Source organism: Anopheles ziemanni, chromosome 3 (assembly GCF_943734765.1).
Source record: "Anopheles ziemanni chromosome 3, idAnoZiCoDA_A2_x.2, whole genome shotgun sequence".
NCBI lineage: Eukaryota > Metazoa > Arthropoda > Insecta > Diptera > Culicidae > Anopheles > Anopheles ziemanni.
The window spans coordinates 50197954-50222551 of NC_080706.1; the positions used below are offsets into that span (position 1 = coordinate 50197954).

The 24598-nt window shown below is 44.8% G+C and overlaps 6 protein-coding genes across 7 annotated transcripts; 3 read left to right on the forward strand and 3 right to left on the reverse strand.

The window, feature by feature from the left end:
* The first annotated feature begins 2950 nt into the window (after nt 1-2950).
* LOC131286995 (neprilysin-2-like) lies at nt 2951-5411 on the forward strand. The gene is made up of 5 exons (XM_058316009.1): nt 2951-3017; nt 3148-3393; nt 3459-3673; nt 3756-4725; nt 4822-5411. The coding sequence occupies exons 1-5, from the start codon at nt 2966-2968 to the stop codon at nt 5409-5411; spliced, it is 2073 nt and encodes a 690-aa protein (XP_058171992.1). The 5' UTR covers nt 2951-2965.
* A 3713-nt stretch (nt 5412-9124) lies between these two features.
* LOC131287874 (neprilysin-2-like) lies at nt 9125-11517 on the forward strand. The gene is made up of 5 exons (XM_058316963.1): nt 9125-9155; nt 9272-9517; nt 9583-9797; nt 9894-10863; nt 10928-11517. The coding sequence occupies exons 2-5, from the start codon at nt 9292-9294 to the stop codon at nt 11515-11517; spliced, it is 2001 nt and encodes a 666-aa protein (XP_058172946.1). The 5' UTR covers nt 9125-9155; nt 9272-9291.
* A 381-nt stretch (nt 11518-11898) lies between these two features.
* Nucleotides 11899-14682, reverse strand: LOC131289916 (ATPase family AAA domain-containing protein 3A homolog). Its single transcript, XM_058319259.1, has 3 exons — nt 14350-14682; nt 12961-14260; nt 11899-12871 (listed from the first exon to the last, which is right to left on the reverse strand). The coding sequence occupies exons 1-3, from the start codon at nt 14564-14566 to the stop codon at nt 12598-12600; spliced, it is 1791 nt and encodes a 596-aa protein (XP_058175242.1). The 5' UTR covers nt 14567-14682; the 3' UTR covers nt 11899-12597.
* A 176-nt stretch (nt 14683-14858) lies between these two features.
* LOC131284940 (uncharacterized) lies at nt 14859-16102 on the forward strand. Its single transcript, XM_058313798.1, has 2 exons — nt 14859-15438; nt 15511-16102. Exons 1-2 carry the CDS (start codon nt 15021-15023, stop codon nt 15915-15917), a joined length of 825 nt encoding a protein of 274 aa, XP_058169781.1. The 5' UTR covers nt 14859-15020; the 3' UTR covers nt 15918-16102.
* Nucleotides 15967-17455, reverse strand: LOC131289884 (aurora kinase C-like). Its single transcript, XM_058319223.1, has 2 exons — nt 16862-17455; nt 15967-16789 (listed from the first exon to the last, which is right to left on the reverse strand). The coding sequence occupies exons 1-2, from the start codon at nt 17339-17341 to the stop codon at nt 16115-16117; spliced, it is 1155 nt and encodes a 384-aa protein (XP_058175206.1). The 5' UTR covers nt 17342-17455; the 3' UTR covers nt 15967-16114.
* Nucleotides 17456-19105: 1650 nt separating this feature from the next.
* On the reverse strand, nt 19106-24413 carry LOC131289347 (centrosome-associated zinc finger protein CP190). 2 transcript variants are annotated; one of them, XM_058318583.1, is made up of 4 exons: nt 24200-24413; nt 23224-23794; nt 21414-23145; nt 19106-20407 (listed from the first exon to the last, which is right to left on the reverse strand). In XM_058318583.1, the coding sequence occupies exons 2-4, from the start codon at nt 23752-23754 to the stop codon at nt 19128-19130; spliced, it is 3543 nt and encodes a 1180-aa protein (XP_058174566.1). In that variant the 5' UTR covers nt 23755-23794; nt 24200-24413; the 3' UTR covers nt 19106-19127. The 2 variants fall into 2 exon arrangements, with proteins under 2 accessions (XP_058174566.1, XP_058174565.1); XM_058318582.1 differs by having other exon boundaries at nt 21414-23794.
* Nucleotides 24414-24598: the final 185 nt, after the last annotated feature.

A 24598-nucleotide genomic window follows, 5' to 3' on the forward strand; every position in this document is an offset into this window, starting at 1 on the left:
ATCAAACGAGAGCAACGTCCGAGTGAAAGAAAGTCCGTAAACAAGCTCATTTCACCAAGGTCCACAGTCCAGTGACTTCGCCATTTCGCCATTAGTGACGAGTGTGATAACCCTATTACACGTATAACAAATTATGTCTGTTTGCGTTACAATTGATATAAAATATTCTCAAGCATGTTTTTCCTATTTATCGATCCACTAAACATGCATGCGACATTTAAAAACACAAACAAAAAAAATCACAATAGAACCTTAACGATCGACGAATATGAGTTGATGCACCGAGCGGCACAAAATTCAAGATCACTCAAAAAGTTCAATAGTATAGATACTTCGTTCTGACTCTCGTGAAGTGACTCATGCAGTGAAACTCAAGGTTCTGTTTGCAAATTGTAAGTTCAGGGTTTTTCGGATCTAGACGAAAACGATCGCTGTATCAGTGTGCGTTTACCTCTAGCCTAAACCAGTTACGAAAAAATGTTGTTGACTCGGTCCATCAAAACCGATCAGCGAGTAGAAGTTGTGCTGATCGGTTGTGAGAAGCGGTTGGTCAGTTTCGGTTGACACGCGGAAGTGGTGACTACTGTGTCGATCGTGTTCGGAAGGTGTCAACACTTATCTCAATATTTGGAGAACAGCGAAACAACAAACTCCAAATGTCCAGCACCGCTTTACAGATCAAGTATGTAGCCTGAATTGAGCCGAAAGATTTTTCTCTATAATAATTGATGTTATTAATCTCGTTATCTGCCGTGTGTAACAAATTTCAAAAGAAACTTCTGAAATTAACGAACGCCTTCGATTAGTCGGGAAGGTCTTTGTGCAGTGATTATATTCGTAGACCGTCAATCATTTGGAAGAACGAGTTTTTTAAGTCAAACCAATTTAGAAAAAATTATCAGTTCTAAATTAACATCAGACGCTTTCATAATTTCCGACCGCAATTAATTTGTGTGTATGTTGGTGTAACGGTGTATGAATTCTACTTTGACGTAACTACGTACTATAACTATAGTTAATTTGAATTTCCGGTAGTTATAGTTAATCTGAGAGTGATTTTCAACAACCATTCCCATTTGCACAGTAGAACAAAAACTATGAGTAAAAAGTTATACCAAAATGATACCCAAATGATTTGCTCACCAAATCCCTGTTAGAAAAATCTATTTCTAACATGAAATGTTAAGTACTTCTGCGATTGACAATAAAAACAAATTATGTTACAAAAAAGTCAAAGATGATCAATGCCCTTTATGGTCGCAGAATTACTCGACACTGGCCGAAAAATTATTCCTATACCAATGGGTTTTTGTTGAAAAGCCAGAAACGATCATTCTACCTACTTCATATCCGATCTTCTCTAGCTCAGGCTCAGGCATTTGTTTATCACATTAATCACAAAGGAGTCGTATTGGGATGTTGCTTGCTGAATAGCATATATAATGTATGAATTAAACATAAGGAATCAAATCCGGTTACATGCTATTAGGGACTTTATTTCCCGGTGAAATTCATTTCCCACTACATAATTGCTATCTCTATCTGACACAGTGGATGGCAGTTCTTTAAAAATGAAAAAAAAAACTATTTTTAAACTTAAGAATAAAAGTAAGATTATTAGCAGTTTTCTTTTGACTGTTTGCTTTGAGGACTCCATTTTGGTAAAAAATCCCGCTCACTTAGAAAAGTAGATCTTTTTCAAAACAGCGAAGACTTAGGAAGTACGATAGTAAGTTTTTTTTTATTTTATATTTTCTATCAAATCCGGCATGCTCGTGAAAAAACTCACGTTATACATTAAAAAAAGAGGATTCATGAAAATGGCTTTTAGAAAATGTATTATCATTTTCAAATAAGAAACAATGCAATGATGCGATTTTTGAGTGGATTACATAAATTTATCTTTGTGCTGCAAAAACAGTACTTATTTTTAATTAACACATTGACTGCCGTGATACCAAAAAAGCGGATGGCAGCAGCAATGCTCATCAGCCCTTTACACTAATATAGTATTGGACTTAGATAGTAGTAGGCTATAATAATTAGTAAAATCCTCCCTTCGGCAGCCTACTTTTTGCTTCGTTTTCGTAACCTGTTGGTTGAATCAATTTTATAACCAAATATGATTGTTCAAACAAACGGTACTAAAACAGCGTGACAGTCAACGTGTTCAAACGCAATTACCAAAAGGCTGGTTTCGTAAAATGCGGCCCGTTATTATCCAAAAAGACTTTATATTTCTACTGATAGGTAAGCGAAGAACCTTTATTATTGCCTCCTCCCACTTTTCTCTCCAGAAACATCGGCTGGTGGCATCCGCGGGCCGCACTAGCGACAGTGGCGTTAGTGCTGCTCATGGTCGTTTGGCCGCAGACAATACAATGTAAGTAAACATCAGTTAAGTCTAGTGTAACGGATTCGAAAATGAGCTCTTAAATTTTATGCTGATAGCATGTAACCAATTTCGTCAAACATGAACTTCTACCCAATCTGCGAGTAGTAAAAGCAGCTCGTTACTTTTTTCCTCGTTTACGTTCAAAGGACATCATAAGCACCAATTGTTAGGGTTAGAAGCCAAATTATCTTGTAAAGGCAAAACATACAGAAGTAATAACTATGGTTCATTCCCTCCCAGTCGAAGTCCTATATTTGGTACAATGTAATATGCATCAGACACTTGCCTAATCTCCTTTCAACATGCAAGCAGACAATTCAGTAAAAACCATCCACACCAACCAATTGTTGGGTTTAAAACTTTAAAGTATCTCTGTTGATACGAAAATATTAAATAAAGTGAAAAAATTTGATCCGACAAAAATGGTACGACTTCCATACAAAATCATATTTGAGTTTGTTTCATTTTATGTTAAACCTAGGTGCAAGCATTTTGTCGTCAGACCCTCCTCTTACCAGGGTAAAACGGAGTGAAAGTCCATTGAAGCATCCTAAAGCCTACACTGGAGTCATGGATAAGAACGTCGATAATGTATGCCTCACCCCTGGGTGCATTCATTCTGGTTAGTATGCAAGTAGGATAACAACTGAACAACAATCTGTTGTAGTTAAAATAACAGCAAAATGAATATGATTAAAAGGAAAGAAGGTGAAAGAAACCCATGTTAATGAATATCGTTCTTATTTTCACAGCTTCGAAAGCCCTGGAGCAGATGGATCAGACTGTGGAACCCTGCGAGGACATGTACACCTACGCCTGCGGACGATACGTCAAGGAAACGATCGTCCCGGATGAAAAGGTATCTGTAACCACGTTTTCTGTCACTAACGATCGCTTGCAACAGCAGCTACGAGCGCTGGTTAGCGATGAGATCTTCGAGTCGGATGCTACACCGTTCAAGCTTGCCAAGAACTTGTACAAGCTGTGCATGAACAAAAGTATGTTGATGGTTTGTGACGGTTTATGGCACGAAAAACTTGATCATATCATTCTGTTCTCTCAGCGAGTATCGAGGAGAATGGCAATGGACCCTTGCTTTCCATTCTGGACACACTTGGTGGATGGCCAGTTCTCAAGGGAGATAGCTGGGACTCCGAACGGTCCTGGTCATGGGAGAAATCGGTTAAAGATTTCAACAATAACGGATATAGTACGGATTACTTCTTCGATTTCTCTATCACAGAGGATCTGAAGAACGCGACGCGCCGAATGATTGATGTAAGTGGAAACAGTCAGGTAGAGAGAAACAAGAAACCAAACAAGTCAGGTATATGACGAATGTACCTTTTTCATTCCACAGGTTGATCAAACTTCGTTGGGCCTTGCCCGAGAATACCTGGTGAAAGGTTTGGAGAATCCTATCGTATCCGCCTACTACGACTACATGGTCGATATGGCTGTTATACTTGGCGCAGATCAGGCACGTGCTAAGCAAGAGCTACTCGAATCACTGAACTTCGAAATGGCGCTGGCCAACATTTCCCTACCGAGAGAGGAGCGACGTAATATCACTGCTCTATACAACCCCATAACGGTCAAGGAGTTCCAGCAGCGTTATCCCCACACCGAGTGGATAGAATACATCAATGCACTTCTAAAGGGCACTGGAACCGTGATTGACGAGAACGAAGTGATTAATTTGGCCGTGCCAAAGTTCATGGAGAAGCTTGGTCCGCTGCTCCAGAATACCCCCAAGCGGGTGATGGCCAACTACGTGATGTGGCGCATTAGCGGGTTCTCGTCCTTCTTTCTCACGGAAAAGCTACGCAAACGACAGTTGCAGTACAGCACGGCAATCAGTGGAAAGCAAGAGCAGGAACCACGGTGGAAAGAGTGTGTAGATATCATCTCCGGGAGACTACCGATCGCAGTCGGTGCGTTGTACATCCGCAAGCATTTCCGGGAAGACTCGAAGCGCGCTGCCCTGGACATGGTGAACGACATCAAGAGTGAGTTTGTGAACATTCTCAAGAAGATCAATTGGATGGATGAGGTAACGCGCGTATCGGCGCTGGAGAAGGTTTCTACCATGGTCAACCACATTGGCTACCCGGATGAGCTCATGGACGATGGCAAGATAGCCGATTACTACAAAGACCTTGAACTCAAGCCCGGCAGCACCTATCTTAACTCAATTCTCAACATTGCCAAGTTTGATACAACGATGGAAAACAAGAGATTGCGCTTGCCGATCAACAAGACCGACTGGATTGACCACTCCAAACCAGCCATTGTCAATGCTTTCTATAACTCAGTTGAAAACAGCATCCGTAAGTAATGGAGGCACGAGATCCTTACGCTAAGGGGAACCATTGGAGTGAGCAACTAATATTAAAAGAATTATTTTTCATGGTTTTGCATTGTAGAGTTCCCGGCCGGTATTCTCCAGGGTCAGTTCTTCTCGTATGATCGTCCGAAGTACTTGAACTACGGTGCGATCGGATACGTGATCGGACACGAGATCACGCATGGCTTCGACGACCAGGGTAGACAATTTGACAAAGACGGTAACCTTGTCGACTGGTGGCAGGCGGATACTAAGAAGGCGTACCTGGAGAAGGCCCGATGCATCATCGAGCAGTACGGTAACTTCACCGAGCCGAACGTGAAGCTGAACCTGAACGGTATCAACACGCAGGGCGAGAACATTGCCGACAACGGTGGCATCAAGGAAGCGTACTATGCGTACCGTCAGTGGGCCGACAAGAATGGACCGGAAGCGCGCCTACCCGGGTTAGACCTTAGCCCGGAGCAGCTTTTCTGGCTATCGGCAGCGCAAACCTGGTGTTCCGTGTACCGCCCGGAATCAGTAAAAATGCAGATAACCACTGGCGCGCATTCGCCTGGCCAGTTCCGAGTGCTCGGTCCAATGAGTAACATGGAGGAGTTCGCCAAGGATTTCAATTGTCCGGTTGGCTCCAAGATGAACCCGGTGCACAAGTGTGAGGTGTGGTAAAACTATTGTTTCCTCGCTAGATCCTTTTTTAAATGGATACATTAGGGGCTTCAGGACTTAAAATTTCTACACATGTTACAGGGTTGGTAAAGAAATACTTTCAGGTGGCTTTGTTTTAATTTTTTTTTTTTTTGCATGACGAGGATATATTTACACATTTGTGCAACTTTTTTCTTCACTATGTCTGAATAAACCAATTGAAATATTAATAAGCGAATATCTTCCGAAGCAAGCAAATACATAGTGTTCATGGAAAACGAAGCTGACGAACTTCCCGAGGCTTCCAAATGAAAATGCAGATGCTCAGCAGTCAATTGGCTGTAGTAATTATGCACTTTTAATTATCTTAACTTTCTACCAAAAAGCACAATAGTGTTGAATTGGAAAATATGTTTAAATTAGCTTTTCGTCAGAATTTGGAAATCACCACCATTGCTCACCGTTTCCAACGAATAAAACTGTTTTCTAAAAAAAATCTTAAGAAGAATGACATAAGCTGGTGAAAGTGCATTCTATAAAAAACTTTTGGGAAATAGGTTTTCATTCTGAGCATTGTTTTTACAAATGAATCAAAACACGTGTTGTGGAACAATGATGAGTATAACTTTCTTAAAGATTTTTTTTTAAACTGATAGTGATTCAGTCCTCTTGCTCGTATGAAATACACAATACATGGAACCACGTTCACAACAAATTTTTACCATTCAAACGAAAGCCAATACTCAAGGATTAAAACTCCCCATGGTTCGAAGCGGTCACGGGTCGCATCCAACGTTCTCGCGTTTTTGACATCTCTGGCCGGGATGCGGAAATGGACCAATTTGGCGAGCGACAGTGACCGGTTTCGGATGGAGCTTCGTTAGACCAAGGCCGCTCAGCGGCTACAACCGCTTAAAATAAAAAACAAAATGATGCATTCGAAAATATTGTACTAATTTTTTCATCACGAAAAGGACCGCATTGGGCCAGAGACTTGCCAGAAGGCAAGTGATACCTTTTTTATATTTAGATGAGATGAAAGTTATATCATCAATTTGCCACTTCCATTAATACATAATAGCCAATTCCATTAAAACATTCTACAATAGCGAGCGGAAAATGGTTGATTTTTAATCTTCTGAGTATAAAATGTTAATTCGATGTATCCCGGCTCAAACCCAAGATGTTTGATATGAGTGGGTGCTTACGTCACGTCTAAACCAGTTTCGAAACACCATTTTTGACTACATCCATCGAAAGCTACCATCGAGAAGTGGTGTTGATGTACGTGCGAAATAGTATCCGATGGTCAGTATCGGAAGACTCACTGAAGTGGTGGGTGCTCTCACGATCGTATTCGGCAGATGCCCTCACTTATCTTAACCTGCGAGGAATAGCACAACTTCAACATCCAAATGACCAATACCGTTTCACAGATTAAGTATGTAGTGCTCCAGCTCAGTAGATAGATTATGATCACATTACCTGTCGAGTGTGAAAGGTGTTTTAAAGAAACCAAATGAAATTCTCCAACGTTTTCGATCACTCTGTACAATTTAAGTGTTGTGGTTTGATGAGATTAGAGAACTCATTTTCATTGTGATTTCGGCCAAATTTAAGAAAAGTGAAATTTGTTGTAGCTTGTGATGTACTTTGAGTGCTTCGTTCACTCATGCCAAACATGAGTATATATCCTTGTTTGCAGGACATGATCTGAAAATCCCAGCCACATGAAAGTAGTATCTTAATCCTGAGAGTAAAGCTCCACAGTTAATCTTAAATCATTAGACGAACTTAGAAAAGTTTATGAAAGATAGTTTATGAAACACATTATAACTGTTGACTGTTGGCTGATTCCGAATGTTCCTGATTTTCATATGACAAACTTCAACTATTGAAATGCCGTATAACGCACTGCGGCGATTAACGATACAAATAGCTTACACCACGTCTAACTCGTGAAGAGGCCCCTCGGTCCTTGACAAATTTGTCCAACTTTGGTGAAACTCATGCTATAGTGAACCGGTTTTTATGGGTCCGGAATTAAAAATCCCATCTTCCTCGTTGGGTATTCTTTGCCTACGGTGTTTTGAATAAGTTGGGTTTTTTAACAAAATCTTTTTCGCGCACGGACATTGCTAGGTGGATGGAAAAAATAATCTATGCATGTATGCATCAAACAACAGAAATAAAACTAACCGGCTATGTTCCTGTTTGCAATTCTTTTTTTTTCGATAAAAACGTTTGATAAGGAATAGGAATCTTGGTCTAACGTAGCGTATATACAAGAATAAGGTTACCACCGGTTTGCCACTTAAGAAGTTGTATATCATCAAAAACCTGTTTATGTCGAATAGCTGACCTTTCTGTAATGAAACTAAACATGAGCGAGCTATTTGCATACGATCTCGGTTCAATTGACCAACGATCGTCAGTGGCAATGTTCGACAAAATTAGTATGAAACTTAAATTCCAGAAACCCATGTACCCTATTGTTTGGTGTTTATTCCGTCGTTATTCGTTATTTATATACATCTATCGTTATGATACAATCTTACCTCCCCTACAGAATAACGTGATACAAAACATTTAAGGTTGCACTGATAATTTAGCAGCCTTTCAGGGGGATTCTATTTTCCAAACTCATTTTTCAACAATTTCTAGGTACCAGCGGATGTGCAACGTCTAAAATGAACAAAAACAGGATAGGTTGGCGCAGGAATAAATAAATGGATTTAAAGGAAACCCTTGAATGTTAAGTCCAGAGAAGAATAGAATTCCTTTTATCTTCAAATTATCCATTTGTTCGCCAACATCGAAATCATTTAAGAAAATTCAACTTTTAAACCTTTCAAAGTTACTAGTTACTATTAAATTTTATCATTTAAATTTCAAAGAAAGTGGTTATGGTTTACACTTTCATTTAGCGTGGAAATTTAATTGAAGGCAAGGCTTTTGAAAAGGCATGAAGCAATTAAAATTAAATAGGATATCGTTACATAAATCGTTTACTGCCTTTTACTGAGCGGGAACCAAACATAATCATCGCTGACTCCTCGACTTCCCCCCTAGGGATCTCGGCTGGTGGGATCGCCGAAGCGCGGTAGAACAGATTCTGATGTTTATCAGTGCCGTGAGCGTATTAGCCGTAGTGGCGCTAATGGTATCACTGCTCACGGTTGCCTTCACACTGGGAAATCCGGGTAAGTGTACACCAGTTTAGTTAGTATAACGATTATATGTATATGGTTCAATTCATACCAAATACCTCTCAAGCGGTATACTCAATTATGAGTTTAAATTAAGTTTAAATTGAAGAGTTCTGATGTAATGGCGGGGGCGGCCCATGAGCGCCGATTTCCACCTCGACGGCGTGGGTTCGAATCCCAACCGAGACCGGACCCTCCCCTTTACGAGGGGACAGACTATCCACGTACACATAGCGTAAAAGTCTCGTAAGCCCATAAAGGGCAGGCATGACCAACAAGGCCGTTTACCCGAAGAAGGAAAAGAATGTAACGGCTATTTTCTCCTATATGATAAATTCGGTATGGCTGGAGCCAAAACCGTCCGGCAAAGGTTACTAACGGATTTGGGTTGTGCGGCTTAAACCATTGTGCAAATAATAAAATTTGATCGAATTGAGTCTGGGTTCCTACTAAACAACCATCTTTTTCTCTTCATTTCATCTTACCAATACCAACATTCGAGTTGCAGTTAAGGATGCCAATGACGTCTGTGACACCCCTGGGTGTATCTATTCAGGTTAGTATTCAACTGATTTCCTTTTAAACCCACGTTGGTAATTTAAAGAAAAAGAAAATACAAATTAATTCTTTGTGGCAATAATGCTTTCCAATTTATATCGTGACCACACATAGCTTCCAAAGCAGTGCAGTTAATGGACCTGAATGTGGAACCCTGCGACGATTTTTATAGGTACGCATGCGGACGGTACATCAATGAAACGATCATTCCGGATGAAAAAGTGTCAGTTGACACGTTCACCGCCACTAACGATCGCTTGCAACAACAGCTAAGATCGTTGATTAGCGAAGAGATCTCCGAGTCGGATGCTGCACCGTTCAAGCTTGCCAAGAACTTGTACAAGCTGTGCATGAACAAAAGTATGTTGATGACCTGTGATGGTTTAGGACACTTAAAACTTGATTCTACCGATCTGTTCTCTCAGCGCGTATCGAGGAAAAGGGCATTGAACCCCTGCTTTCCATTCTGGACACTCTTGGTGGATGGCCAGTTCTCAAGGAAGATAGCTGGGACTCGGAACCGTCCTGGTCATGGGAGAAATCGGCTAAAGATTTCAACGATAATGGATTCAGCACAGATTACATAATCGATTTTTCCATCGCTGGTGATTTGAAGGACACGACTCGTCGTATGATTGATGTAAGTGAGCAAGGGCAACAGTCAGCAAAGGGAATTCAAACAGCGAACTTCATGCGATCAAATCGATAATGTAGTTGTGCATTCTACCTTTCACAGATCGATCAATCTGTGCTGGGCCTTCCCCGAGAGTATCTAGTAAAGGGTATAAATGACCCTATCGTATCCGCCTACTACGACTACATGGTCGATTTAGCCGTTCTGCTCGGTGCAGATAAGGCGCGAGCCAAGCTAGAGCTACTCGAATCACTGAACTTCGAAATGACGCTGGCCAACATTTCCCTACCAAGAGAGGAGCGGCGTAATGCCACCGCCTTATACAACCCCATGACGGTCAAGGAGTTCCAACAACGTTATCCGCACACCGAGTGGGTGGATTACTTCAATGCACTTCTTATAAGCTCCGGGATCGTAATTGACGAAAACGAAGTGATTAATTTGTGTGTGCCGACGTTCATGGAACAGCTTGGTCCGCTGCTCCGGAATACCCCCAAGCGGGTGATGGCCAACTACGTGATGTGGCGCATCAGCTGGTTATCGTCCTACTTCCTCACCGAAAATCTGCGCAAACGCGACCTGGAATTTACCAAGGTAGTAAATGGAAAGCAAGAAGAACAACCGCGATGGAAGGAGTGTATAGATGTTACCTCCGGCAGACTGCCGATCGCGGTTAGCGCATTGTACATTCGCAAGTACTTCCGGGAGGAATCGAAGCGCGCCGCCCTGGACATGGTGAATGACATCAAGAGTGAGTTTGTGAACATTCTCAAGAAGGTCGACTGGATGGATGATGTGACGCGCGAATCGGCGCTGGAGAAAGTCTCCACCATGGTCAACCACATTGGCTACCCGGATGAGCTCATGGACGATGGCAAGATCGCTGAATACTACAAAAATCTCGAGTTCCAGCCTAGCAGCACCTACCTTAACGCCATCCTTCTTACTTTCAAATTCGACACAACGACGGAAAACAAGAGGCTGCGCTTGCCGGTCAACAAGACCGACTGGGTCGACCATTCAAAGTCAGCTGTTGTAAACGCTTACTACAACTCGATCGAAAACAGCATCCGTAAGTAAAGAAAACAGGGAGTGCTCGACTTCTTAATAATTTACACACTGGTTTCGCTCTGTAGAGTTCCCGGCCGGTATTCTCCAGGGTCAGTTCTTCTCCCACGATCGCCCGAAGTACTTGAACTACGGTGCGATCGGATATATTATAGGACACGAAATCACGCACGGCTTCGACGACCAGGGTAGACAATTTGACAAGGACGGTAACCTTGTCGACTGGTGGCAGGCGGATACTATGAAGGCGTACCTGGAGAAGGCCCGATGCATCATCGAGCAGTATGGTAACTACACCGAGCCGAACGTGAAGCTGAACCTGAACGGTATCAACACGCAGGGCGAGAACATTGCCGACAACGGTGGCATCAAGGAAGCGTACTATGCGTACCGTCAGTGGGCCGCCAAGAATGAACCGGAAAAGCCCTTACCGTTTTTAAAACTCAGCCCGGAGCAGCTATTCTGGCTATCGGCAGCACAGACCTGGTGCAATCTGTACCGCCCGGAGACGATGAAGAACCACATCACTACGAGCTCCCATTCGCCTGGCCAGTTCCGAGTGCTTGGCCCGATGAGGAACATGAAGGAGTTTGCGAAGGATTTCAATTGCGTGAGCGGCTCCAAGATGAACCCGGTAGAAAAGTGTGAAGTTTGGTAGAACGATAAGATCAAAAGTAATCAACCTCCGCACGGCTTTCGATCAAATGATCATTCGGTTAGGCCGCCTTGATTGACAGCTCGATTCGATCGAAGTCTGTGCTGAGGCTGATTGCCTCTGAATCTAGATTCCATAAGGATAACCCGAAATATTAAATCGTTCTACATACCTGATTATGACCGATGGCAAAGCGAGCGGTTTGAGTTACTAAATTCTCTTGTAAACATCGAACGTGTCCGATAACAAATGATCTGGAAAAAAGAATCATTATCAATTAGATCAGTGACAAAAAATAAACTGCGAGTATTGAAGGTTATCGATTGGCAGTTGGGTATCGAGTTGTATTTTCTTTCTGTAAAAAAGTGGACCGCTCGATTGATGTTTAATGTCCCACTTTAACATTATTTTGTATTTATACAATCTAAAAATATGTAAAGAAAACATAAGAACAAAGAGAAAACAAAAAAGGCTCCGTAACAGTTAACATCCGCAATTTTACGGCACTTCGTAACTCTAGGGGCATGCATTGCCGAGAAACAGGGAGAAGTAATGGGCAGGTTCATCTAAAAGCTATCGATTCTGAACACATGTGGGTCGCATTAGTAACACTGATCGTAGTCGCACACTATTCCCAAGCTAACTGGACAATAATGGGGAGCAAACTAGTCCATCATGATTTTAAATGCGTTTCCCAACGACCATCGTGTGCATGGGAGGTTCCGTTTCAAGGAAGTTTAATATAAATTTCCTATAATCGAACGACGACGTTTCCCGTTCCGCCAAGCTTATGATGGGGTTCCTCGGGACACTGGAGTTTTGATGATGGCCTTCATTGTTCTGTGCTGTACACTATCATCAGGGACGGGTCCGATTTGCTTGCAAACAACTAACGATTGCATGGATGCGCAGTCGATGTAGTATCCCTGGTATGATAATTTCATCTAACTAAGGTAGGAGGATATTGCTCACATAAATCTCCGGGGTCGCGAAGAACCGAAAAACGGAAGCACTAACCAGACTGCCGCTTCCTCCGGTGCGCACGTAGGGAATGAGACAGCCACCTGTCGGTTAGTTACCACTCTACTGAGGCAGAAAGCCCTTGCCTCCGGTGATGGATTTGTGATCCAGCTTTTCCTGCTCCGACAGCCAAGCCATCTTTTGCCGGTGCTGCCTCGCGGCGGCTTCGCACCGGTCGAGCACCATCTTTTCCGTCAAAACACCCTCCTCCGAGGCGTAGCAGGCCGCTTGCCAGGATACACCGAGCTTCGATATTTCACGCCCAGACATACCTTCGCACATTTTGGCCATTTTGCTGCAGACGGAACTGTAGTCCCACTGTTCCACCTTGAAGCGTCTGCAAGGTTGAAAGAAACGAAATGAACAGTTAAAAGTCATTGTAACAAAACCGTATCTACGTGTGAAAAAAAATGGCTCTTTACTTACTTTTTACCCTCGGCAGCCGGTTCCAGGACAAACTTGTCGAAATACAAGCGCACCAACCGTTCCCGTTCCTCCAATCCCGGCAGGGTAAACTCCACCATCTCATCCAACCGATCGTTGATGGCATAATCGAACTGTTCCGGCGTATTCGAAGCCAACACCAGCATAAACCGGGGATTCTGTTCGCCGGTGCGATACAGGAACGCATTTAGTGCCGAGCGCATGTCTTCGGAGATTTGCTCGGACGAACGTTTGCGCAGGAACGCGTCGGCTTCGTCGATGAACAGCAGTAGCCCCCGACGGCTAGTGCTGGCCCAGTCGAACACCTTGTGGATGGCGGTCACAGCATCGCGTCCCATCGGACCCACATCACCACCGGTCATGATGGCATAGTCCATGCCGGAGTGTGAGGCGAGCCGCTTGGCAAACATCGTCTTACCGGTACCGGGTGGTCCATGCATCAGTATGTTCCGATAGAGGCCCTTGTTGTTTTTTGTGTTTTTCGTCGCAATGGCGATATCTCGAAGGCGCTCTTCGAGCTTCGGTTGCAGAACCACCCCCTGAAGTGCATCGGTCGGTCTGTTCTTTAAACGCTTCGCTGTGTCGATCGGATGCTTTAGCGCTTCAAGAATCGAAAAGCGGGACGTTTCGTTCACCAGCGACGGTTTACCTATCCGTGCCTCCACATACCGAGCCGTTACACCCGTTGCACCCTTCGCCGTGTAGACTCCGAGTGCCAACAGTGACAGACCTCCGACCGTGGTAACCACCTTATTCCAGTCGGTCAGCAGCGCGGTAGCACCCTGCCCGAGCACGGAACCGGCCGTTTTGATTCCCTCCATTACGGTAATACGGTTCTCTTCCGCCTTTAGGCGAATCTGTTCCAGCGTGAGATCGCGATTCTCTCGGTCCACTTTTGCCTTTGCTCGCAGCTCCGCCTCCAATAGTTTCATCTTATTCTTTTCCCTCAGCTCCATCTCGTGCTCGATGGTTTTACGGCGCATTGCTTCTTGCTTCGCCACGCTCTCCTCCTGCTTGCGAAGGTTTTCCTCCTGTACGCGCTGCTGCTGGGCAAGCTGCTCTTCGTAGCGCTTCCTGGCCAGCTGGTCCTGGTACTGGGCGCGCTGCTGCTGCTGCTTCGTTTCCTCGGCCAGCGTTTTCCGGCGCTCCTCATGGTCCACGCGCTTCTGCTCCACCTTCGACGTTTCGATGTGCGCCTCGTACTCTTTCACCTTCACCAGGTACTCCTGCTGGCGGGTGTTTTCCTGCATCTTGGACAATTCCAGCGCTTCCCGGGCATGCTCTGTGGCGGCGGGAAAGAACAAGTGGTGTCGGTAACATCAAAATAACCGTGCGTAACCGTTTGATTACGCAACATTGGCGAAAACTTACTAGAGCGTTCCAGCGTGCGGGCAGCTTCGGCCGCCCTTTCGAGGGCCGACGAATCGAAACGGTACGCTTCCATGGCTTTCCGTTCTGCCTTGGTGAGGTTTACGTCCCCAGCTGCCTGGCCGGCACCGGCGGCCGACGGTGGAGGCCCCGGCGGCTCGGGGGCACCGTCGGCACCTTGCGGGGGAACTTTACTTTTGTAACCGAACAACCACGACATTTCGGTGGATTGGTTTTTATTCCACAGTCGGAAAACAATCTACACTTACAATCTAGGCTAACACTGGGATAGATTACTAACGGCAATATGTCTTACAAGTCGCGGTCATCTGCCACACCGGGTAGGCAGGGAAAATAAAATGTGCTACACGAGCTCGGTCACTAGAAACTGCAGGTTTACTCTGAGCAATATTTTGACAGCCACGCTAGTTTGACAGTCACGCGCTGTCACGCGAATCGGAATCGTTCATCTTGCTTTTGCCTGATAATGAAAACAACGCATCGAAATAGAATTGAGAATCGTTGTGTTGTTCGGTATACTGAAGTGATTTTTGGATCGAGTTTGGATTAATTAGGTTTTTGTGGTTTGTTTCATGCGCTTGTTGTTCGGTTTAACGGTTCGCATATGTGGCTAAGTTTGTTCTATTTATTCAAATTTAACTAAAACACAAACAATGAGACACAGCCCTAAGCGCAGCCTCTGGTCTTACGATGAAACGTTGGAAATGCTGAACATAATGATGGACCAGGAAAGCTTGAAAGCAATGAATGGAAGACCGTTTCGAAAGGAAAAGGCATTCCGCTTGATCCAGGAAGAGATGGCTCAGCGCGGTTTCCAACAGAAAGATGCGAAACAAATAGAATATCGGTGGAAGAACCTGAAAAAGCGATACATAGATATCCAGAAGAATCCCGATAGCGGGGATACACCTTCGTTTCAGTACTACGATGAGATTGATCTCCTGATGAACGGAAGAACGGAAGCTGGTGGTACACGCGTGACCAAACCGAGCAGATCCGCTGGGGAGATCACGAAAGAACGTGCGGTGACTTCAACTTCCCCAAAAGCGACAACAAAACCGGAACCGATGGGTTTGTAATCCTCGATCATCACCCTTGAAATTTAAATTAGCATTTTATTTGCAAACTTTAACTTATTCACAGACGACTCAGTTGTATCTCCCGCGAAAAACGATCAGCACGATACGTCCATCGATGAATCGTTTTGTGACGATGTGGCCATGGAGGAGGAAGTGGTGGAGGAACCGGCGGAGACTTCCGATGCCAGTCAGAGACGATCGCAGCGGAGCACGAAGGGGCAAAATCCCCGTTACAACGCGGACAACTTTAGGGCAGCCCCGTCATCGTCGTTATCTACGCCAAGGGTAACCGAAGACGAACAGTATCGGAGCCAGAAAAGGTTGATCGACTACCAGTTTGGGCTCTACAGCCGTCTGCAACAAGAGTCGGATGAAAAGTTTCTGCAAATGAGCCGCGAAATGTTGATACAATGTAACGTGCGATTCGAAACATTCGTTTCGGAAGTGCTGGCAGAGAGTGATATAGGATAGGATGATGCAAATAATTTATCCAGGAAATGACAAAAGAATCAACAGAGTATCCGCTTCCGAAACGAAGGTTTATTTTGAGTAGCTTCAGCTTCCGGTTTCTATTTGCTTAACAACATTGCGCATAAATCGTTAAAAGTACAATTGAGTGACAAAATTCATAATACAGCTAATAAAATAAGAAAACTAATGGCACTCGTTTACTTTTTGTCCACGTGCAGCTGTATCCACGGATGAATAGCTACATTTTCCAAAGGCATACGGTTGGCCGGTTCTCTAACGAGCAGCTTGGATATAAGGTGACCAGCCGCCTTCGACACATCATTCGGTACGGTGTACTGCACTCGCATAATCTTCCGATAGGTTTCTTCGTAGGTACTGGCCAGAAATGGGGCCTTTCCACACAACAATTCGTATGCTAGCACGCCCAAACTCCACAGGTCGACCGTTTTCGAATGCGGCTGTCCCTGAACCATCTCCGGCGATAGGTAGTCCAGTGTTCCGCATAGGGTGGTCCGCGACGATGCCGGCTCATGCACCGACCAACCAAAGTCGGCTATTTTCAGCTCACCTCCGTGGCCGAGCAGTAGATTTTCCGGTTTTATATCGCGATGAATGACATTTCGCTCATGTAGATAAATCAAAGCGGAAACCAGAGAGTTTACATAGATGGCACACTGCTTCTCCGGGAAACGTTTGCCGGGCTGCTGTTGCTGCGCTTTGAAAAGTGTACCACCCTGGGCGTACTCCAGGATGAGGTAGATACGGCTTTCATCGTGAAAATAGCCATACATGCGTAGAATATTTGGGTGTCGTAAGTGGGACTGGATTTCTATCTCTCGCCGAACCTGGTGTTCAATGCCTTGCGACTTCACCTAGGGGAGGGAAATGGTCGAAATGATAGTGTCAGAGGCAACAGCAAACTGTAAACCTAGTTTTCAATTTACCTGTTTCTTGAAAAGCACTTTTAGTGCTATGACAAACTTGGTTTCTTTTTCCCGAGCGAGATATACATTTCCAAACTTCCCTCTACCCAGCGGTCGGCCAATGTCGAAGTTGCTCAACGTCCATCCCTTTTTTGCCGATCCAGATTTCTGCCCGGATCCGGATGCTCCTGTGTCTGCCGTCTGAGATACTGTGTTGCCCGTTGCGCTGGGCACCGTAACCTGGGGACCTTCTGGGCGTTTCTCTTCAGTCTTTGTCTCAGTCTTTACTTTGCTTGCGCCAGTGGCCGACACAACGGCAGGAGGAGGTTGGAGCTGCGGCGCTTTAAATACGCCAGCCGTTTGAGGCACCGTAGCATTTTTCTGACTGTTTGTTTTCAACAATTGGTTAGGGACGGAACTAGGCACCATTCCGCCCACTGTTGTTACCGGTGCCGGCATAGCAAAGATCTTGCGATTTTCTTTATTTCCACTGCTCGCCATGTCTCCTCGTTCCCCGATCTTCTAATGACGGCTTGCAGTAATCACAAAAGCCCCAGATCACACCAATTTTGGATGATTCACGCAACTAAATATTATACCCTGCAGCCTGTTAAAACTTTGAATACCTCAGTAGAATTTCTTTGTCTCTTTGTGATCTCTTTAATCAAACGGAAAAATAACTACAAAACGTTTTGAGTTGCACAGCCGAAGTGGCTTCGAAAGATCAAACCGGGAAGAGGATTCCTTCGATCGTTGCACTGCAACTGACAAATCTTGTTTGACAGTTGGCGCCCGTTTGAGGTTAAAATAGTTTTGAATTAGATCTAAGTAGAGTTGTGTAATTCAGATTCAGATCCATGAATCTGAATGATTCGCTATGTTTTACAGATTCATCAATCTTTGGATGAGAGGTTCATGAATCCCAAAGGTACATCAACTGATGAAAAATGATGGGTCATAAAATGGGAAGGGAGACCTCCTTTTTTGGTCACATGATCCACGCCAAATTCGTGGCAGATCCATGAAAATGTCTTTAAGGTTTGAAGATTCGAATTCCTAAAGATTCATGAATCCATCAGAATGAATCTTAGGTGAAAGATTCATATGAATGAATTTCGCCTAAAGATTAATTAAGCACAACACATCTAAGCAGCCCGGTGTAAAACGTGTACCATTCGTAGGCCGACGATCGATAAGACGCTAAGGCAAGGTTTCCACAGTTGATTTTATTTAAATCCCGCAACGGTTATTTTAATTTTCGTTAATGTAAATATTCTCCTAGATCAATTTAAAAGTGACTTGAAAACTCCTTCCAGCACACTGCAAACATAATTTTAAAGATAATACTGGGACTCAGATCCATTCGAAGTATAGAAATGTTAACAATTTTATGACCGAATATGGAATCTTGCACCGAATATGCAATGCAATAATGTATTGCATCTCAGTTTCGGACATTTTTTTACCATTTTTTTATGCCTAACTTCCAATTCTTTTCAGTCAATTTTAGTGAGTGTATTACGGCAGCTTAAAGGTACAATTTACACAAATTTCTTAAAGTGGACTGTACACAGTATAAATTATGGTTTAAAGCTGTTTTGTGTGTTTCTTATACAAATGCTAAGAGATCTTCTAGAAATCAGAGGCATCGAACATGATACGAAGCTTGTTTTTTTCGACTTGTTTTCCTGCGAATTGAATTTTCCTTCCACTGAAATCACCCATTCCCATACCCATCCTTTCTCGTAGATTTGTCATCATACATTAGCACCACTAGACATTCGCAATGTATTTTGAAATAGTTTTTATTGCATCTGTTTCCAATCAAAATCCATTTTGTTTGTTGCCAGTTCAAACTGCTTCTAGTTGCTACTTGTTTACGATTTGCCAAAGTTTAGAAGAATTACAAACTATTACGGGGCCTATAGCTTTTAAAGAACATGATCTGCTAACTAGGGACACCAAGTAAAACCATATAAAAATAAAGTACTGCTTAAAATCTATTAAAAAAAAACAAGACTTTCTTTTACCTTAAACAGGCTGCTTATCTTTTCACAATAACATCAGTGGATTTTGTTTGAGTAGTTAAGAAAAGCAAAATATTAAAAATGTATGAATTTAAAGTCAGCATTAGATTACTGTGAAGAAAACCGCGGTTGCGATACTGTAGAGCCTTAAACTAACATACGAATCCTCTCGACGCGGTGCCATTAAACACAATAGACTGAACCATTATGCACTGCATTCCGCACTTTTTCTACTTTTCTTGGGGATGATTAGACCCATGTTATAGATCATCATCTTCGTCCCATTCACCGATAAGTGAACTTACTTCTTTTGACTTGGAGGAGGTTTTATCTTTCTCATCGTCATCGTCCTCATCCTCGGGATCATCTGCCACGGCGGCGTCGTCTTCGGGATCACTAGATGGCATTTTAACTGGGGCATCGCTGGTAGTAGTTGTTCCATTTTTCTTCGTCTTCTGCGAACTACTTCCACCATCTACAACTTTCGCAGGCTTTTCCGTTTCCAGCTTCTTACCGGCGGATGCGTTCTTGTCCTCTGCCTTATCTTTAGACTCGACGGCAGCTTTTACCTCCTTTTGTTCGTTATTTTTCTCCTTCTTCAAGGCGGATTCATTCAGGCTACCGCTACTCTTATCGAGCGCGGAATCCGCCGGTGGAGTTCCAATTACCTTTTCCATCTTTTTCTCCAAATCTCCCTCGTCGGCCGAATCCGAATCTCCCAGTTTTACCTCATTGTTCCAATCGTCCAGCAACTTGTCAATGTCTTTTCCTTCCGCGTTCGGGGATTCCTTCTTTTTGTTTGCATGTTCCGGTGATTTCTTCGATGCAGCGACAACGGCAGCGGCTGACTTTCTACTGTCTCCGTCAACCTTTTTACCAGACTCGCCGGTGGTTTCAGCGCCGGCGACCACCTTAGCCGGTGGTGTGGCCTGCTCCTCGGCCGTGTCCTCAGACCAGTCCCCCTCCAGCTCGGATATAAGTTTCAGCTTGTCTGACTTTTGCCGTTCCTCCGATTGTTCGTCGGCATTTTTTCCATCGGTCGACTTGGAATCGTCCTCCTCAATGCCAGCATCTTTGGCGGCCTGTTGCAGGGAATTCTCGTTCGTTTCCGAAGTCAATTCAGCCGACATGTCCGCATCGTCGTCCTCCTGTTCCTCACCGTGCTGCTGCTGCTCCTGTTGCTCCTGTCGATGCTCGTCCTTATCGGTGGCGTCCGTTTTGCGTGATTCCTGGCTTTCGTCACCTTCCTCCATCGGTGTATCACCGTCCATCGATCGCTTGCCATCGGCCGTTCCCGGCCTGTCCTCTGACAATGTCATCGATACCTGCGAATTATCGTCCTCCGACGCCATCGTCACGTCGGCTTTCGTTTCCGACTTTTGGCTGTCGTTATTCTCCGAAGCGCTCTCCTGGCTGTACATTAGCATGAGGTTCTGGTTGTCGGTGGAAGCAGTATTTACGATCTGAACTCCTTCACCAAGCTGGAGGGTTGATCCGTCGGCAAAGTTATCCTCGTTCAGCACCATAACTACATTGTTCGCTATAGAAGAGACGATCGGAGAAAATATAAGATAACATAATCTGAACAGCACATCAATAGCCGCTTACAAAAAAATTATGTCGGGGTTACGGTTTTAATTGAATTAATGACTGAATTCATTCAAAATGGCTGACCTTCATTTAATTTAAAATCATACACACATTTGGGAGTAAATGATCACGTAGCTTCATCATTCATCATCATGGTGCTCAACATGACAGTTCAACAATGTTGAAATTCGGTAACACACCACGGAAAATTGTTGGTTTTTACTTACTTTTGGTATCTAACAACAAGTTCTAACCTTAGTCAGCTGTGCGTTTACCATACGACATTTGCTCAAAAATCCAAAGAATCTGCTATTCCTTAACCTTCAGCTAGAATGGCGTAACAATCGAGAAGTTTGTATTTATCTCCACAAATGTTGGTGCTAATGCAACAGCAAGAAAACAGTTGACAAATCCCATTTATTTTTGGTTCTCCTGTTTGGTCTGCTTTGTACCGGTAAATTCGATAAGCTGCGACAGAAGAATAATTGCAATGAAATTTTATTATAAATAAAAAAAACAAAACCTCAAAAAAATCGGGAGTTCGATCGAGATGATCGAGCTCAGCTTACATGCAATTCATAAAGGATTGAACAATATGGACAATATATCCATACGAAGAAATGAAAATGGTCAGGTAAAAAAAAAATAATCATGCGCCTCAATCAAATTCATCATCGTTGTCCTTCAAAAATACTCCAAGTTTGGTGCCTTTTCGCTGAAAACGTACCATTTCAATCGAAAACATGTGCAAAATCAATTTGCATCAAACTGCTGCGTTATGTTTTCCAAGAGTAAACTAAACATATTCCGTTTAGTTGGCCCTGGATTTTGTTCTTAAATGCTTTTAAAGGCACTCTCGCCAACAGGAGAGTTGCGCAAATAAATAAGTTCAATTAAACCTTCTACCAACTAATTGCTACGAGGAATACATGGACGACGTGCTCTACTGGACATACCGCTTGGATTTTGTAGCTGCGAAATAATCTCATCCTTTTGCGACTGCGTCAGCTGCAGCTCGGTGCCATCTTCGGTGACCAGTTTTGTGATGATGTTTTCTCCCCCGACCGTGCTGCTGCTGCCGGCGAGTGTCACGGCGCTCTCCCCATGCACACTGGCCAACTCCGCCTCGATGAATTGGTTCTGGTAGTTCGCATCGTCCAACACTACACCGTTGTCCCCGACCAGCCCCAAACTGGTGGCTATTCCGGTGGCGACGTTGCTTAGCGCTTCCGCCTCGGACGATGGTTCCAGCGAGATACCCTTCGCCGGCGGCAGCGTTATGTTGGAGAGTATTTTGATTTTCGCATCAGCGGCGGACACCTTCGATCCCGGCGAGAACCCTAGCACCTCCTGCTGCTGCTCCTCCTGATACTCGTCGTCGTCGGTAAAGTCGAGTACACCGTCCGTTAGAGCGCGCTGCTTGTGCTGTTCCTTCATGTGGTAGTACAGTTCCATCTCCTTCGCGAACACCTTGTTGCAGTAGATGCAGTGTTGCATTTCCCCGCTGGTGTGATGCTCTTCCTCGTGCTTCTGAAGAGCCGACGCGTTCATCGCCACGTAGTCGCACTCGTCGCACTCGGGGAACTTCAATGCCGACTTGATCTTGTGCTCGGTGTACCAGTGGTACAGCAGGTTCGGATTGCGATGTTCCGCCTTAAAACCGCAGTGCTCGCAGATGCGCGGATCGATGCGCTCCTTGTGCTTCACGATCAGGTGGTTGCGGAAGGCCTTGTAGTTGGGGATGCTTATTGGGCGCCCGTTGATACCACAGCGAAGGCAGAGCCACGGACCGGTCATGTTTTCAGCGCCCTTCGCAATCAGCGCGTGCATCGTCTTTGCGTCGATCGTTTTCGGTGCACCCGGTTTTGCGCCCGCCACCGAACTTCCGCTTCCCGTGGCCGCGGGTTTTGCCTGCTCGCTGCGTATGTTGGCCGACGCTTTGCGCACCATCGACATGTCCTGCTTTAGAGGCGTCGCAGTTCGTATTTCCATCTTGGTCGGGGCGCCACCCTTGGTGCTGGCGCTACTGGTACTTCCACCGACAGCCTGGCTAATGGAGGTCGTGGCCGCAGGCACCCCTTTCTGCATGATCTTTAGCTTGATGTTTTTGTTCTTCTTTACCAGATGCGGATACTTTTTGAGTACTTCCGAGATGATTTTTGCGTGATCCACATTGCCCGTACTGTCGTTGACGGTGATCTGCTTCATGGTGTTGCCGGGCGATTTAACTTCCTGCTTGATCACGATCTGCTTACCGCCGCCGGCCTGTTGATTGGCGGCCTTGGCTAAAGCCGCCCTCAACGAGGCTGGAGGCTGATAATCTTCATCGTCATCGTCGTTGAAGTGCGTATCGTCATCGACGTAGTCGGGCGAATCATCGTCATCGGTCGTCAGCTGACTGCGCAAACGGGCCGCTTCGGTAAACTCCTTCACCTCATCCAAGTTGGGTTTCTTGGCGGGTGGCGAAGTGACGGAACCGCTCGACGTACGCTTCACCACGTTAACATTGGTGTAGCCTTTGCGAAGTTTTTCGAAGGGGGACGCTTCCTCCTCCTTTTTCACCTGGTCCGCCGTTAGCAGCGGTTTGCTTTCGTACGAAATCGTATCGAACGACCCCTCGAACCCTTCCGTTAGGTCCGTGTCGTCGAAACGCGATGGCCCTGGCTTTACGTCCTTCGTGTGGGAATACTTTGAAACAATCGAAGACGGATGTGACATGTTAATACTTCTGTTCGTCGGATGTGATACCGTCGGTTGACGCATTACCTGCTGTCGTGGTCGGCCCCGGTTAGCCTGAGCTTGATTCCGCTGGGCTGCGGAGGGAAACATGTTCACCGGCATCGACCGGCCGACGGGCCGTGGTGCCTGTTTGTTCAGCAGCACCGGTTGCTTCGCAATCCGTGACGTTTGCCGGTGGGCCTCGAGCAGCTTCAGCAGCACGGTCATGTTCATATCCGTGGCCGTCTTCAGCAATCGATCGTACATGTTGTACTGGAACTCGAGCGTACCGGTGTACATAAAGTTAACGATCGGTACAATCACGTCCGCCTGCAGATCCATCGGCATGATCAACACGTCGTCGTACATCTCGCACACGTTCTCCAAATGGTTAAAGTAGTCGGTGCACGCGGACAACACCAGCCGGTGCACCTTTAGCTGGGAGTTGTCATTGAACTGGAGCGTCAGATCGCAGTGGTCCGTTTTGTTGAAAAAGTTCTGCAGCTTCTGCAGAAAGAAAACACCCCAGTTGTCCACCTTCACCGATTTGGCCTCCGCGTATCTCGTCATCTTGCTCATTTGTACTGTGGGTTGGTGTATTCTATGACATCAGCGATACCTACAAGAAGAAAACTAGCATAAATGACTGAGGCGAACTCTGCTTCTGGGGGTGCCGAGTGCATCGTTTCCGTCAGATAACTTTCTAAATGATTTTAAGCGTCAGAAAAAATGAAATCCATGATATCCGCACTGATTTGTGTTTGTTTACGTTTGGAGTGCCTCATAACGGTGAAAACTGTTCAGCTGCTGTCACAGCATCTGTGGCTTGGGTTTGATGACGAACAAGTAAGCAAATGACTCTGAACGATTGTTTCATGTTGTTCCTTGAATATGGCACTTTGGCTTACAACAAGCAATTAACATTAAACGCGACATGATGCCTATCTCTCAAGCGATTGATAAACGAGTTGCTATTCACTGTCTTCATGTGCACCATCGAAAACATCCTATTTTATGCACTTACAATTGCCACGGATTGAACGCAGTCGCGAGAAGTCGGGCGCGGAATGCACGGCTTCTCTTTCGAACAGTTACGATGTTTGAAACAAAATTTTGATAGTTCTGTAAACTACAACCACTTAGCGTTCTTTTAAACGGTTTTTTCCTGCTGCCTCGACACCTCACCGACGCGAAATTGTGCTTTGTTTCGAGAACTCGCACAAAAGTTTCCCAGTTTGTAGCAAAACAATATGGCGGCGCATCGTGTCGCGACGTTTCGAAAACAAGCCAAGGTGGCTTAAAGCTTAACGCGAAGCTTCGGTTTTCGAAGCTTGTTAAGTAAGATTGGTACATGTGATCCCTCAAATGAAAAGTCTTTTCAGGACACACAACTTGTGATACAAAAAATCTTTCTGTCTTTTCT

What these genes read in the sequence shown, in the direction of transcription:
- LOC131286995 (XM_058316009.1), top strand. Translation starts at nt 2,966, where the DNA reads ATGGATAAGAACGTCGATAATGTATGCCTCACCCCTGGGTGCATTCAT. An exon ending in CGACGCGCCGAATGATTGAT is followed by an intron (nt 3,674 to 3,755) that starts GTAAGTGGAAAC and finishes TTCATTCCACAG; the next exon opens with GTTGATCAAACTTCGTTGGG. An exon ending in CTCAGTTGAAAACAGCATCC is followed by an intron (nt 4,726 to 4,821) that starts GTAAGTAATGGA and finishes TTTGCATTGTAG; the next exon opens with AGTTCCCGGCCGGTATTCTC.
- LOC131287874 (XM_058316963.1), top strand. Translation starts at nt 9,292, where the DNA reads ATGGACCTGAATGTGGAACCCTGCGACGATTTTTATAGGTACGCATGC. An exon ending in CAAGCTGTGCATGAACAAAA is followed by an intron (nt 9,518 to 9,582) that starts GTATGTTGATGA and finishes CTGTTCTCTCAG; the next exon opens with CGCGTATCGAGGAAAAGGGC. An exon ending in CTCGATCGAAAACAGCATCC is followed by an intron (nt 10,864 to 10,927) that starts GTAAGTAAAGAA and finishes TTCGCTCTGTAG; the next exon opens with AGTTCCCGGCCGGTATTCTC.
- LOC131289916 (XM_058319259.1), bottom strand. Translation starts at nt 14,566, where the DNA reads ATGTCGTGGTTGTTCGGTTACAAAAGTAAAGTTCCCCCGCAAGGTGCC. An exon ending in CCGCACGCTGGAACGCTCTA is followed by an intron (nt 14,261 to 14,349) that starts GTAAGTTTTCGC and finishes CCGCCGCCACAG; the next exon opens with AGCATGCCCGGGAAGCGCTG. An exon ending in CCGGCTGCCGAGGGTAAAAA is followed by an intron (nt 12,872 to 12,960) that starts GTAAGTAAAGAG and finishes TCAACCTTGCAG; the next exon opens with ACGCTTCAAGGTGGAACAGT.
- LOC131284940 (XM_058313798.1), top strand. Translation starts at nt 15,021, where the DNA reads ATGAGACACAGCCCTAAGCGCAGCCTCTGGTCTTACGATGAAACGTTG. An exon ending in AACAAAACCGGAACCGATGG is followed by an intron (nt 15,439 to 15,510) that starts GTTTGTAATCCT and finishes ACTTATTCACAG; the next exon opens with ACGACTCAGTTGTATCTCCC.
- LOC131289884 (XM_058319223.1), bottom strand. Translation starts at nt 17,341, where the DNA reads ATGGCGAGCAGTGGAAATAAAGAAAATCGCAAGATCTTTGCTATGCCG. An exon ending in AAGTGCTTTTCAAGAAACAG is followed by an intron (nt 16,790 to 16,861) that starts GTAAATTGAAAA and finishes TCCCTCCCCTAG; the next exon opens with GTGAAGTCGCAAGGCATTGA.
- LOC131289347 (XM_058318582.1), bottom strand. Translation starts at nt 23,754, where the DNA reads ATGAGCAAGATGACGAGATACGCGGAGGCCAAATCGGTGAAGGTGGAC. An exon ending in GCAGCTACAAAATCCAAGCG is followed by an intron (nt 20,408 to 21,413) that starts GTATGTCCAGTA and finishes TCTCTTCTATAG; the next exon opens with CGAACAATGTAGTTATGGTG.